Below are 12,887 nucleotides of genomic sequence, written 5' to 3' on the forward strand. Positions count from 1 at the left end.
CTGCTTAACAAGAAGAACTTGAAGGCCCAGTTCTCATCTTGCTGCATCTTCCAGGGAGTCTCCCCCACTGAATTTAAAATTACCTTTTCCTTCTTATCACCCAGCTCTTCTTATCCTTGGTTTATTTTCCTCCGTAGTACTTGTCTTCATCTAAAATATATATTTACTTGGGAATTATTTTTTATTGACCATCTTTCCTGACTCCACTAGGCTGTAAGGTCCATGAAGGCAGACTCTGGTTTCTTTACTGCTGAATTCCCTGAGATTGGAATAGTGCCTCCAATAAAATAGGCCCCGAACAAATATTGGTTGAGTGAGTCAATAAACACACTTCTCTGATTATGAAAGTAATAATTATGAACAGGGTGATACTATTTCCTATATTTTTCCTATGGCTACATATGTTTATAAAACTATTCAAATGGATGCTTCTCAAACTCTTGGCCACGTTATTAGCCATGGTCATAAACTCAGGAGAGGAGTAGGGTGAGAGCGAAGGTGGGTCCAATGAAGCTTTAGCCTTACGTGTGACATTAATTTGTTGTTGTTGTTGTTTTTGAGAGAATTTATTTCCATATGAGTTGTGTACTTAACATTAGTTTTAAACTACATAAACTAAAAATAATGAAAGTAACATCTGCTTATCGTAGGAAAGTTGGAAAATGCAGAAAAGTCCCATGCAGGAAAACATCGCCTGTGATCTTCACCTCTGAGATCACCATTTTAACTATATGTACTCTTTCCAGGGCCTCCTCCACTTGTCTACAGAGCTGATCTCAGGCAGTTCATGTGAAGAGCTAGCCTGCTTTTCTGGGTCTCAGCCCTTCACTGCACACTGGGTTCCATGGGGATGGGCCAGTATCTCCTCTTTGGTGGTCTCATGGCTCCTTCATGCACAGGCATGACATGCTGTGTGTGCTGACAAAGTGTTTTGATGGAGAATTATAGGCTGCATGTCTTAAAAGAAGTGGAACCCTCTAAGACTAGGGCAGGGGTACTCTTCGGTGCGCTTACTCAGACCCTCTAGGCCTGTCAGCTCCTGCCCCTGGTCACCAAAGCCAGCTTCCATCAGAGGCCACCACACATTAGCCATACAGTCCTTGTTCAGTCAGTGCAAAGGGGCTGCTATGCCAGGGTTGTGCCCAGCTCTGGAGATGGAAGGAAAGTAACACAGGTGGTCCTACCCTAGTTGGGCGGTCCTACATAAACTCTATATAATCAAACACATAGGGCCACTGCGACATTTCGACTCAGACCTAAAAGATGAGCAGGAGCTGGAGGAAGAGCCTTCCAGAAGTGGGGAACAGCAGGGGCAGCTGGCTGGAGGCAGGAAAGAATTGCTGCTCTAGGGTCTGGGAACATGCAACTCATGCAGGGCTCAGGGAGAGGAGATGGCACATGGGGTGAGAGACAGGTGCCTCCCAGGCTCAGGGAGAGTGCGGAATTTATCCTACATTTGATGGGAGGCCACTGGAGGCTTCATTGACCTTTGAAAATGATCAGTCTGCCTGTTGTGTAAAGAGAAATGGAGGAAGTGAGGGAGAAGCAGGAGACCAGGGAGGGCTTCAGGCCATGTTTCTGGTGAGGATGAGGGGTGAGGCCTAGGGTGGTGGTTCTAGGGACAAGAAGAGCAGGTCTCCCCCAAAGATATTTTGGAGGGTGGAGCGACAGACAGCAGATAGGATAGAGTCCCAGTTTAGGTTTTTGTACTCAAGAGGCGGGGATCATACAATCATTCTGCACAACTAGCTGGCCTTTGCCATTCTCTCAGCAAAGCAGGCTTCTCTGCATTGAATGAGTCTGAATGGGACATTAGAGGGAGGCAGTGCAAGCTGGAGACAGGGCACCAGCCTGGCCAGGACTGAAACCCAGACCCTTTGCTGGCGGGGGTCACTATGAGCAGGGCCTTTCCCTCTGGGCATCTTTGGAGCAGTGGGGCTATGAATGACCTCTGAGCTGACCCATGCCCTTGCCTCTCTCCATAGACTCGCCTGCAGGCTGGCATTGGCTACGGAAACACCCTCAGCTGCATCCGCATGGTGTACAGGAGGGAGAGTGTAAGTGCCCCTTGGGCGGGTGGAGTGATGCCTGCCTGGGACCCCACAGGCTGGGGACCAGGGCCACAGCCCCACACCAGCATGCAGGTGGGGGCCTCTCATCCTGCTCTTCACACTCAGCTTGATTTTCCCTACTTCATCTCACACCACACCTCAAATATTATGTGTTACCTAAACTCACCCCTGCCACTACCACAGCATAACTGAGGAAAAACTCCAGTTTTGTGTAACCTCTGTGGAGAAATCCTGAAGAATCTGGAGCTGCAGTGTGGAAAATTCCTGCAAAAACAAGGTGATGGCTCAGTTTTTCACAAAGGAATGAGTGACTGGCAAACCGTGTGCTGATAGACCTCCCTTTATCTGGCCCGGCCGGAGCCAGATGTGTCTGAGCCTAGACACCAGAGTTTACCTGCGCCCAGGTCACTTTAGACCATGCGACCTGAGGTATTCCTTTTCCAAAGGGAAAACCGAATGATGCTTTGTAGAAGATGTATCAGGCTTCCTTCTTGAGAATCAGCATGTGCTTCAGGAAAACTTTCTGAGGCCCCTCTTTGTGGAATTTAGAATAAATTTTAAAATTTTGAATGAAATGACCTGATTTAAAGAAACCATCAGGTGGAACCCTGTCGCAGCCCTATGACTTTTCCCTGAGTCACTGGAAATGTGGTCCCATTGTAGCCATTGTCTCCACCGGACTCCATCCTAACAAGTGTCCTGGGGCTCGGAAGCCTCCTGCAGGCACCTAGAGTTTTCCCATGGATGAAGTGTGTCTTGCGTCAGGGTGGTGGTGTAACTCCCTTGATCGGCTGCTTTAAAATTGGGGCGAGCGCTGCAAGCCTAGCACTTGGTATTCCCGGGTGATGCTGTGGGAGTCCACAGTCCCCTGAAAGCGGCTGTTGATTCTCCTTTTGGCACATGTTCCCGACAGTGTCTGCCAGCCTGTGTCCCAGCTCTGGGGTTTTGGTGGGGACTGCAGACGGTTTCTCTGAGACATAGCAGCCCATGGCTAAGCCACATCCCAAGTTATCTGAAGGATCTTGTGATGGAAGAAGAGCATGAAGCAGGGTGTGTTCACGTGTGTGTGTGTGCATACATGTGTATATATGCATGTGTGTGTGCGTGTGCAGGTGTGTGTGAGGCATCCTGCCTCTGGCAGCCAGGGTACAGTGTGCGCAGTGAGGACTAGTGGGTTTGTGCGCAGCCTGGAGTCTGCACAATAGCTTCCCAGTACTTTCTCACATTTGATTTGGCACGCATGTGCTGCCCTGACTCCTCCAAGGGCCTGTGGAATTTTCCGGTTTTCCTCAGCACATCTGTGGTGTTCATCAAGAATGCCGTGTGGAAGGGACCGAACCTGGCCTGCAGCACCCCCTCCTCAGCCTCCTGCAGCCTGTGTGTGCGCATCCTGTGTCCTTATGTGGCCCCTTCAGCCACTTCTGTCAGAAGACACCCATGCTCATGGGCACTCATCTAGAGGCTGGCCCAGGCACCCCTCGGGGGTCTAGGGAACCCCTGTCTTACACCACAGGCTTAGTAGACTGCCTATGTTGTAACTGCCTGTCAATTTGTCTGTTCCACACCTCACTTTCCCCAGATTATGAGCTCAGTGAGGGCGGAGGCCGTTTCTTCTTTATGGTTGCTCCCCAGGGCCTGGCCCCTGGCCAGTGCCTGGAGAATGTTTCTGTTGTGGTATATGAGGTGGGGGCGTGTGGTGCTTGGCCAGCTCACTGCTCCTAAGGTCTCCTCAGGATCCGCCTTGGCCACAGCCTGACTTCTTTCCAGCCCAAGATCACTGCCCCTCCCGGCGCATGCATGGCATGTGTGGGTTCCAGGCCAGGACACAACCCACAGGAAACAAAGCGGCCTGCAGAAGCCGGGCTGTCCTCGGAGCAAGAATGCCTGCCCCTGAGTGGTTCCCCACCCCCTACCTCCTGTCGCATCAGCACCCTCTTCCCCTCTCTTCATGGACACATGGGCAGATGTGTCCGGTGGTGTACCCCGTCAGCCTGCAGGCTCTGCGACGGCAGCCCCGGGTCCTCACGCCTCTTCCTTCTGGTTTTCACTGCAGGTGTTCGGCTTCTTCAAGGGCATGTCCTTCCCCCTCGCCAGCATTGCCGTCTACAACTCCGTGGTGTTTGGGGTCTTCAGTAACACGCAGCGGTTCCTCAGCCAGCACCGCTGCGGGGAGCCAGAGGCCAGTCCTCCCCGCACGCTGTCAGACCTGCTCCTGGCCAGCATGGTGGCCGGCGTGGTCTCTGTCGGGCTGGGAGCGCCCGTGGACCTCATCAAGATCCGGTTGCAGATGCAGACACAACCGTTTCGGGACGGTAAGAGGCCAGGGGAGCGGAGGCTGGTGTCTGGGACTTGTGTCCCTTTCCTGGTTTGTGGGATCTGGGACATGGTTGTTAAAATCCTTTTATTGAGCAAGGCATCTACCTTGTCACCTAGTAGTCCGTAATTACAGGCATACCTGGGAGACATGGGTTCGGTTCCAGACCACTGCAATAATGCAAATATCACAATAAAAGTCACATGAACTTTTTGGTTTCCCAGTGCATTTAAAGTTATGTTTAGACTATACTGTAGTCTAAGTGTGCAATGGCATTATGTTTTAAATAAGTATATATACCTTAATTTAAAAATACTTTAGTACTAAAAATTATTGACAATTATCTGAGTCTTCAGCGAGTCGTAATCTTTCTGCCAGAGGAGGGTCTTGCCTCGATGTTGATGGCTGCTGACTGATCAGGGTTGTTGTTGATGAAGGTTGGGTGGGCTGTGGCAATTTCTTAAAATAAGACAACAATGAAGTTTGCCATATCCATTGACTTCCTTTCACAAAAGTTTTCTCTATAGCATGAGACGCTGTTTGATGGCATTTTACCCACAGTAGAACTTCTTTCAAAATTGGAGTCAGTCCTCTCAAACCCTGACGCTGCTTTATCAGCTAAGTTTATGGATATTCTAAATCCTTTGCTGTCATTTTAACAACATTCACAGAATCTTCACCACTAGTAGATTTCATCTGAAGAAAAACTGTCTTTCTCATCCATAAGAAGTAACTCTTCATCTGTTAAATATTATCATGAGATTGCACCATTCAGCCCCATCTTCAGCCTCTACTTCTCATTCTAGTTCTCTTGCTTTTTCCATCACATCTACAGTTCCTTCCTCCATGGAAGCCTTGAAGCTCTTGAAATTATCTGTGAGGGTTGGGGTTAACTACTTCCAAACTCTTGTTAACATTGCTATTTTGACCTCCTCCCATGAACCCCAAATGCTCTTAAGAGCATCTAGAATGGTGAATTTTTTCCAGAAGGTTTTTCAATTTGCTTGGTTCAAATACATCAGAAAAATAACTATCTATGGCAACTATAGCCTTAAGAAATATACTTCTTAAGTAACAAGACTTGGAAGTCAAAATCACTCCTTGATTCACGGGCTGCCGAATGGATGCTGTGTTAGCAGGCCTGGAAACAACATTCATCTCCTTGTGTATCTCCACCAGAACTCTTGGGTGACCAGGTGCATTGTCAATGAGCAGTAATATTTTGAAAGGAATATTCTTTTCTGAGCAGTAGGTCTCAACAGCGGACCTAAAATACTCAGGAAACCATGCTGTAAACAGATGTGCTGTCATCCAGGCCTTGTTGTTCCTTTTCTAGAACACACAGAGCAGATTGATTGTCATTCTTAAAGGCCCTAGGATTTTCAGAATGGTAAGTGAGCACTGGGTTCAACTTAAAGTCACCAGCTGCATTAGTCCCTAACAAGAGAGTCAGCCTGTCCTTTGAAACTTCGAAGCCAGGCATTGACGTCTCCTCTCTAGCTATGAAGTTCTGAAGTCATCTTTTTCCAATAGAAGGCTGTTTTGTCTACATTGAAAACCTGTTGTTGGGTATAGTCATGTTCATCAATTCTCTTAGCTAGATCTTCTGGATAACTTGCTGCAGGCTCTACATCAGCACTTGCTGCTTCACCTTGCACTTTTATGTTGTGGAGATGGCTTCTCTCCTCAAACCTCATGAACCAACCACTGCCAGCTTCAAACTTTTCTTCTGCAGCTTCCTCACCTCTCTCCACCTTCAGAGAATTGAGGAGAGTTATGTCCTTGCTCTGAGTTAGGCTTTGGCTTAAGGGAAAGTTGTGGCTGATTTAATGTTCTATCCAGACTACTCAAACTTTCTTCATACCAGCAATAAGGATATTTCACTATCTTATTATTTGTGTGTTCATTGGAGTAGTGCTTTTAATTTTCTTCAAGCATTTTTCCTTTGCATTCACAACCTGGCTAACTCTTGGGCAAAAGAGGCTTAGCTTTTGACCTGTCTCCACTTTCAACATGACTTCCTCACTAAGTTTAATTATCTCTAGCTTTTGATTTAAAGTGAGACATCTATGAGTCTTCCTTTGACTTGAACACTTAGAGGTCATTGTAGAATTACAAACTGGCCTAATTTCAAGTTGTTGTGTCTCAGGAAACAGGGCAGCCTGAGGAGAGGGAGAGAGATAGGGAATGGCTGGCTTGTCAGTGGAGCAGTCAGAGCAACCATGATTAAGCTGACTCTCTTATATGGACACAGCTTGTTGTACCCCCAAACAATAATATTAGTAGCATCAAAGATCACAGATCATCATAACAGATATAATGATTATGACAAGGTTGAAAATATTGTGAGAATTATGAAAATGTGACATGGAGATAGGAAGTGAGCACATACTGTTAGACAAATGGTGCCGATAGCCTTGCTGGACTCAAGCTGACCACAAACCTTCAATTTGTAAAAAATGAAATATCTGGGAAGTGAAATGAAGTGAAGTACAATCAAACAAGGTGTGGTTTTATTACTATTTAATCTGATGCAGTAACTGTCATTGATTAAGTATTTGGTATGTGGCAGGTACTCTCTAGGACCTTTGCATATGTTCTCATAATTCATCTTGTAACAATTCTGTGAGGCAGATGCTGCTATCTCCATTTTACAGATGAGAAAACAGGCTCCCAGAGGTTAAGGTAGTTACTCAAGAACACACGATTAGCCACTGGTGAGTGAGAGCCACCAGTGAGAGTGAGGCATGGGAGGTTTCTGCAGGCAAATATTGCAGTACCCAGTGCAAAATGCTAAGGACCCTTGTTCAAAAATTATGCCATATTTTACAATGGCAACAGCAAAGCACTAAGCCAAGCATGGTGCTTGTGTGAACACACTGGTCTCATCCGCACGAAGCTAGCCCCAGCTGAGCTGGGACTCATACGCATCTATGTCTCATCCAAAAGCCCAGAGTCCCGACCTCACCTGGCCCACATGCCAGGAAGTGCAGCCGGCGAGGCCTTGCTCCTGACCACCTGTCTCCTGCCCTTACCCGCCCTTGCCTGTCCTTCAGCCCTTGCCTTTCCTGTTAGAGCTTCACTTCTTGTTGTGCGATGTAGCAATTTCTGCACCACAAACCCTCATCTCTCGTTCCTCCTTGCTGGGAAAGAGTTTTTTGCATCTTTCCTGGCAGTGGCTTTCCCAAAGGAGGCTAGAAAAAACAGGAAGGCACTTGCTGTGCAGAGCAGAGAGAGTGCCGGCTTTGGAGGAAGGATAGGCTTGCAGTGGTAGGAGACGGATTTCAGTACCTTGAGGTACTTTGATTCTCAGCTCTACCACTCAGTTCCCTGTCTCCTCAGGTTAGATACTGCCCTTCCTGAGGCTCATGCTCCTTTTCTGTGTAATGGAAAGGCTGGACCCATAGTCCTTTCCTGTGTAATGGAAGAAATGGACCCAGAGTCCTTTCCTGTCACCTCAGACATCTGATGGGGCTGACAGTCTCCAGCTTGATCTTGGCCCTTGTGGAGAAGACTCCTCTCCCTGGCAGCCTTCTGAGTAGCCCCTGTGTGACCCCTCTGCCCAGGGAGGCTGGGTTTCAGCATGTATCATGGTCAGAGCCCCAGCAGCTCACTCAGGAGCATCCCAGCCTAGCATCTCCTGCCCCAGCCCCGGAGCTGCCCAGGACAGGGTCTGCACATGCCCTAAGCATGGTGCTGCTGCTCCTTGCTGGGGTGCATGGGGGGCCTGAGGCCTGGCTGCCCCAAGGCTGTGTGTCACATGCCCCAAGGCTCATGGCCACTGCAGCACGTGGGGAGACGCAGGAAAACAAATGGGGCCATCAGGGAGATACAGGGCCGGCAGTTCTTCACCTTCATCTTCAGCATATTGGGTCATGTCTTGGCACAATTCAATTTGATTCAAGGGTGGCACCTCTGAGGAATGTTTGAACTTTGCTGATCTGTCCCATCCCAGAGGCATAAGCAAAGATGTAGAGGAATGAAGGCTGTCATGAGCAGGCTGAGAACCCAGGCATCCAGGCCCCTGTGCTGGCTCTTTGCTCTATCCTGACTGCTTCAGAAAAGCTTGCCTTAGGGGAAAGGAAATCTCCATACGTCTTAAAACTGTTTGGGGTTTGGTTGTTGGAAAAGGCTCAGCAATGAGGCTTTTTGGCTGCTGGAAGCAGCCCCGCCTCCTTTACCACCTGGCACCTTGTCCCTGGAAGGGGAGGAAATGGGGGTAGCTTTGCGAATATCTGTTTGCAAGTATCTGTTGGGGGCCCTCACCCAGCTGGGACACCAAGGGAGGTGTTTCCCAATAAATACTTTCCTTAAGAAGGTCTGGGACATTTGAAGGTTTCTTGACAACTTTTTGTTCTATCCTCTGTCCTGCCCACCTCCACTCCAGCTTTTCCCTGTACAGTATGCTAGAATGGTGTCATACCAGGCCCTGAGTGATAGGGGATCCTGAAGCTAGGCTAGAAGCATTTGGAGACTAGAGGAAGAATGGGAGGCAGCCAAGGGAGTGGCTGAATCCAAGCATGGCCTCCAAGCAGGGTGCACAGCTCCTGGCCAGTGTTAGGGAGCTGAGCAGCCACCATTAGCAGCTGCCAATGTGACATGCTCACTCTATACCAGACACCACATAAGGTACTGTCCACCCATCACCTTCTTTAATATCCACCATTACAGCATGAGGCAGATATGATTGCCATCTCTGTTCACGTATCTCCAAGATGATAGTTATGCACCTACTGGATGCCAGGCACAGGGCTATGTGCTGAGAATGCAGTGGTGAACAAAAGACTGCATCCTGTCTCTGTTACAGTGCGGCATCCAGCTGAGAGCCAGAGAGGAACTGGGTGCCTACAAACCATGGTGGTAGGGAAATACAATGGGCTGTCAGGCTGGAGTCAAGGAGGGCTTGGGAGCAGGGTGGGAGAAGGGCTGGGAGGAAAGCCTGGAGGTCAGGGCTGTGCACCTGCCCAGGTAGTGCTGAGGGCCACTCAGGTCTGCCTTGCCTAGGTATGGGAGCCTGAGATATGGCCTACCTGGGGACCTTCAGATCTCCCATCAGGGAAGTCCTTAAAGGGATCCTTAAAGGGCCTTAAAGGGCCCTTTACCACCTGGCACCTGTCCTTAAAGGGCCCTGTCTTTTGGGTAAGCCTCTGAGCAGTGAGAACACAGGGACCCTGTCCTTCCACCATGGGGAGGTGCTGACATGTCTCAGGATAGGTAAGATTCCCTGAGCCTCCTGTATGGCAATCTGCCCATGGCCTGTGCCTTCAGGTTGTTTATTCGTCTGTGGTGCCAGAAGGAAACCAGTTCTCTTAAATAAACCCCCGAGGCAGCAACAGAAAATGAACATGTGTTTGTTCTGTTCTTCCCTGTGTGCCAGGAGACCAGCCTTTTGGGAGCTTGAAGAAGGCTCTTAGTAAGAGGCATGGGAGGTTTCTGCAGGCAAATATTTCTCAACCCTGCAAAGCTTTGAGCCATTAGAACCTGGGCTCATCGGCTTAGCACAAAGAGCAAAGCCAAAGCCAAAGATGGTTCACCAAGTGCATGGAGGGAGAGTAAAAGCCAAGATTGGAGGACCCACCTCTGCCATGCCCCCACAAGTTTCTGTGATCTGGACTGAATAAGAATGGTCTTGGCAGTAGTGGCTGAGTGGCCAGTGTTTACTGAACCCTAATTGTGTGCCAAACACTATGCTAGGAGCTTGGCATATGTTTAATCTTCACAACAACCCAATTCCTGGGGATTTACTATGGGGAGACTGAGGAACAGAGAGGTTTCATACCCCGAGGTCCCTTCCTTAGTGGGAGGTGGAGGAGGTCTGATTCAGAGGCACTGATGCTTTCTCTGCTTTTGCCCCAGGATTTGTAGAAGCTGAGGTTATGACAATGTTGATAACATTGGGCCACCTGGGCCTTTGCGCAAAATTGTCATGCACACAAATAGCTTCAAACTTTAGGGAGAAGTGAGCTGGGAGCATGTCTCCAAAATGACGTTGTCCAAGTAATGGGCACAGCTTGTGGGTTCCAAGGGTTGGGTGTGAATTCTGTGGGATCGGGCTGCCCCCTCTGATCTCCCTTGCCCTCAGTTGCTTGGGGGAAGGACTTTGGTGACAGCAGGTGCTAGACAGGATCAACTACTGGGGAAGGGAGGGGAGGCTGACAAAAAGTCACCAGGCAGTGTTTTCTGCCAGAAATCCCTCCAGAAAATGAGAAGGAATGTGGTTTTTTTTCAATTGCTCCTCAGGAACCCTCTAGGCTAGAGACAGAAAACTCAGAGACTCATCACGACAGGGAGCTAACATACATGTAACCTCCTATATTAGTCCAATCTCTTGCCGCTAATAAAGACATGCCTGAGACTGGGTAATTCATAAAGAAAAGAGGTTTAATTGACTCACAGTTCCACATGGCTGGGGAGGCCTCACAAGCATGGCAGAAGGTGAAGGAGGAGCAAAGTCACGTCTTACATGGCAGCAGGCAAGAGAGTGTGTGCCAGAGAACTCTCATTTATAAAACCATCAGATCTCATGAGACTTACTCACTATCATGAGAACAGCATGGGAAAGACCCCACCCCCATGATTCAATTACCTCCTACCAGATCCCTCCCATGACACATGGGGATTATGGGAGCTACAATTCAAGATGAGATTTGGGTAGAGACACAGCCAAATCATATCGCCTCCCCTGGCATTGCAGTAAATACAGAGTTTATTTGACACAAGGCCAGCTACACCACGTGGGAGACAGAGTTATTCCTCAAATCAATCTCATAGGAGGCTTATAGGTTAGGGCTTTTTCAAAGGCAGTTTGTGGGAAGGGATGGAGATGGCTAGGCAATGGGTGCTTGCTGCTGATTGGTTGGCATGCAATCATAGAGGTGTGGAAAATGATCCTCCTATGCACATTGTTGCTTCTGGGTGAGGCCACAGGAGCAGGGTTTGTGGGTCCAGGAGCAGGGCTGGTGAGTTGGTGCCACTGGTGTCAGACATGCAAAAAGCCTGAAAAGATACCTCAAAGGGCCAATCTTAGGTTTCACAATACTGATTACTCCTGCAGTGATGTTATCGGCGGGAGTAATTGGGGAAGTTTGCGTATCTTGTGACCTCCTAAATAATGGCTGGCAATCCTTTATGTCTATACCTTAGCAGAATTCAGGCTCCTCTCCTCCCTCTAGCCTGTTGACCTCTCATTACTTTTAGGGAAGGGCAATTATCATTTAAAGTATAAACTAAATGTCTGGCAAAGTTAGCTCAGCCTAAGCCAAGAAATAATCAAGGCAGCTTGAAGGATAAAGTCAAAAGGGGGATTGGCTGGATTAGGTTGCCCCCACTGCCATAATTTTCTCACTGATCTAATTTTTGCAAAGGTAGTTTCATAAGTGGGAAGAGTTGTCTGGGGAAGTGAATCCTCTCCCATTTTTCTTGAGACCACAGCTCTCCTAATCTATGTTTCATTTTTCCTCTTTCGATTGAAACCTGGACACAGAACATATTTTATCTTCTGCCTCATTCTGCTATTAGAAAAGCAGTAGTTCAAGCCTAATGTGTAAGCTTCAGTGTCTGAGAGGCCGCTGGGAGTGGTGGGGACTGTGGCAAGCTGGGCCCACATCCTGTCCAAGGGAGTGGTCACAACCCCACTTTAACGGACTGTTGCCCTGTGACCTGATGTGCTTGGATCCTCCGATTTTTAAGAGAAGGCAAAAAGGTAGATTTTTTCGTGAGATATTTTGGTTGGAATGATCATGTAATTCAATGAAAACCAAACAGAACACCATAGAGCCCAAGGCTGTGTGAATTGCATAGAATGGGGCTGGAGCTGGCTGCAGTCCTGTGGTCTGCGCCCTGGGTCAGGCCCAATCCATGTGTTGACTATGCTCATGTGGGCATTTCTAGGCAGCCTTGGGCAGGGCTTGTGAGACTGATCGGGTTTTGTGGTTCTGCCTCAGGATTGCCAGTCCACTTCCAGGGTGATCCTATGTGATATGAGAGACAGCACTCACATACGGAAGCCAGGTGCCAAGAGGCCTCTGGCTTCTTTGCTCTGGTACATATGACAGGTGGACTGGGGGCCACATTGAGGTGAGAGCCCAGCTCAGGTGGTTGGGGGACTGGCAAATATACAGCCAGTGTATATTCAGCCAGCCCCTCCTGATTGTCTCTTAGTGGTGATCCATGGTTGAAAATCTACAAGCTACAGAACATTGAAAGTAGAGGTAGAAAGTGCCCATTCATGCAATTACAACCACTGGTAACACATTAATGTGTTTATTTTTCCATTCTGTATACATAGATTAAAGATTTTAAGAAGCTGTGATCATGCTATATGGACAATTTCATGTCCTGTTTTTAACTCAGCATTATAATAGAAACACTAACCATGTTATTAAAATAGCATGTAAAATTTTTTTAAGTAGATGGGCAATATTTAAAATGGATGTGCACTAGTCCATCAAATACACATGCATGCACACACACAGACACACACACTGAAAGAGTCTATGTAG

At 48.2% G+C, this 12,887-nt stretch overlaps 1 protein-coding gene across 13 annotated transcripts in view; it reads left to right on the forward strand.

The window, feature by feature from the left end:
• SLC25A48 (solute carrier family 25 member 48) overlaps window positions 1–12,887 on the forward strand; it is a 53,982-nt gene that overhangs the window by 13,899 nt on the left and 27,196 nt on the right. For all 13 annotated transcript variants that reach the window (XM_034960547.2, XM_057302350.1, XM_034960541.3 and 10 more), the window contains 2 exons: window positions 1,986–2,057; window positions 4,126–4,384. In XM_034960547.2, the coding sequence (XP_034816438.1) occupies window positions 1,986–2,057; window positions 4,126–4,384 (331 nt within the window). The remainder of the gene's footprint in view (window positions 1–1,985; window positions 2,058–4,125; window positions 4,385–12,887) is intronic.

The sequence above is a fragment of the Pan paniscus genome, chromosome 4 (assembly GCF_029289425.2).
Source record: "Pan paniscus chromosome 4, NHGRI_mPanPan1-v2.0_pri, whole genome shotgun sequence".
NCBI classification, from domain to species: Eukaryota; Metazoa; Chordata; class Mammalia; order Primates; family Hominidae; genus Pan; species Pan paniscus.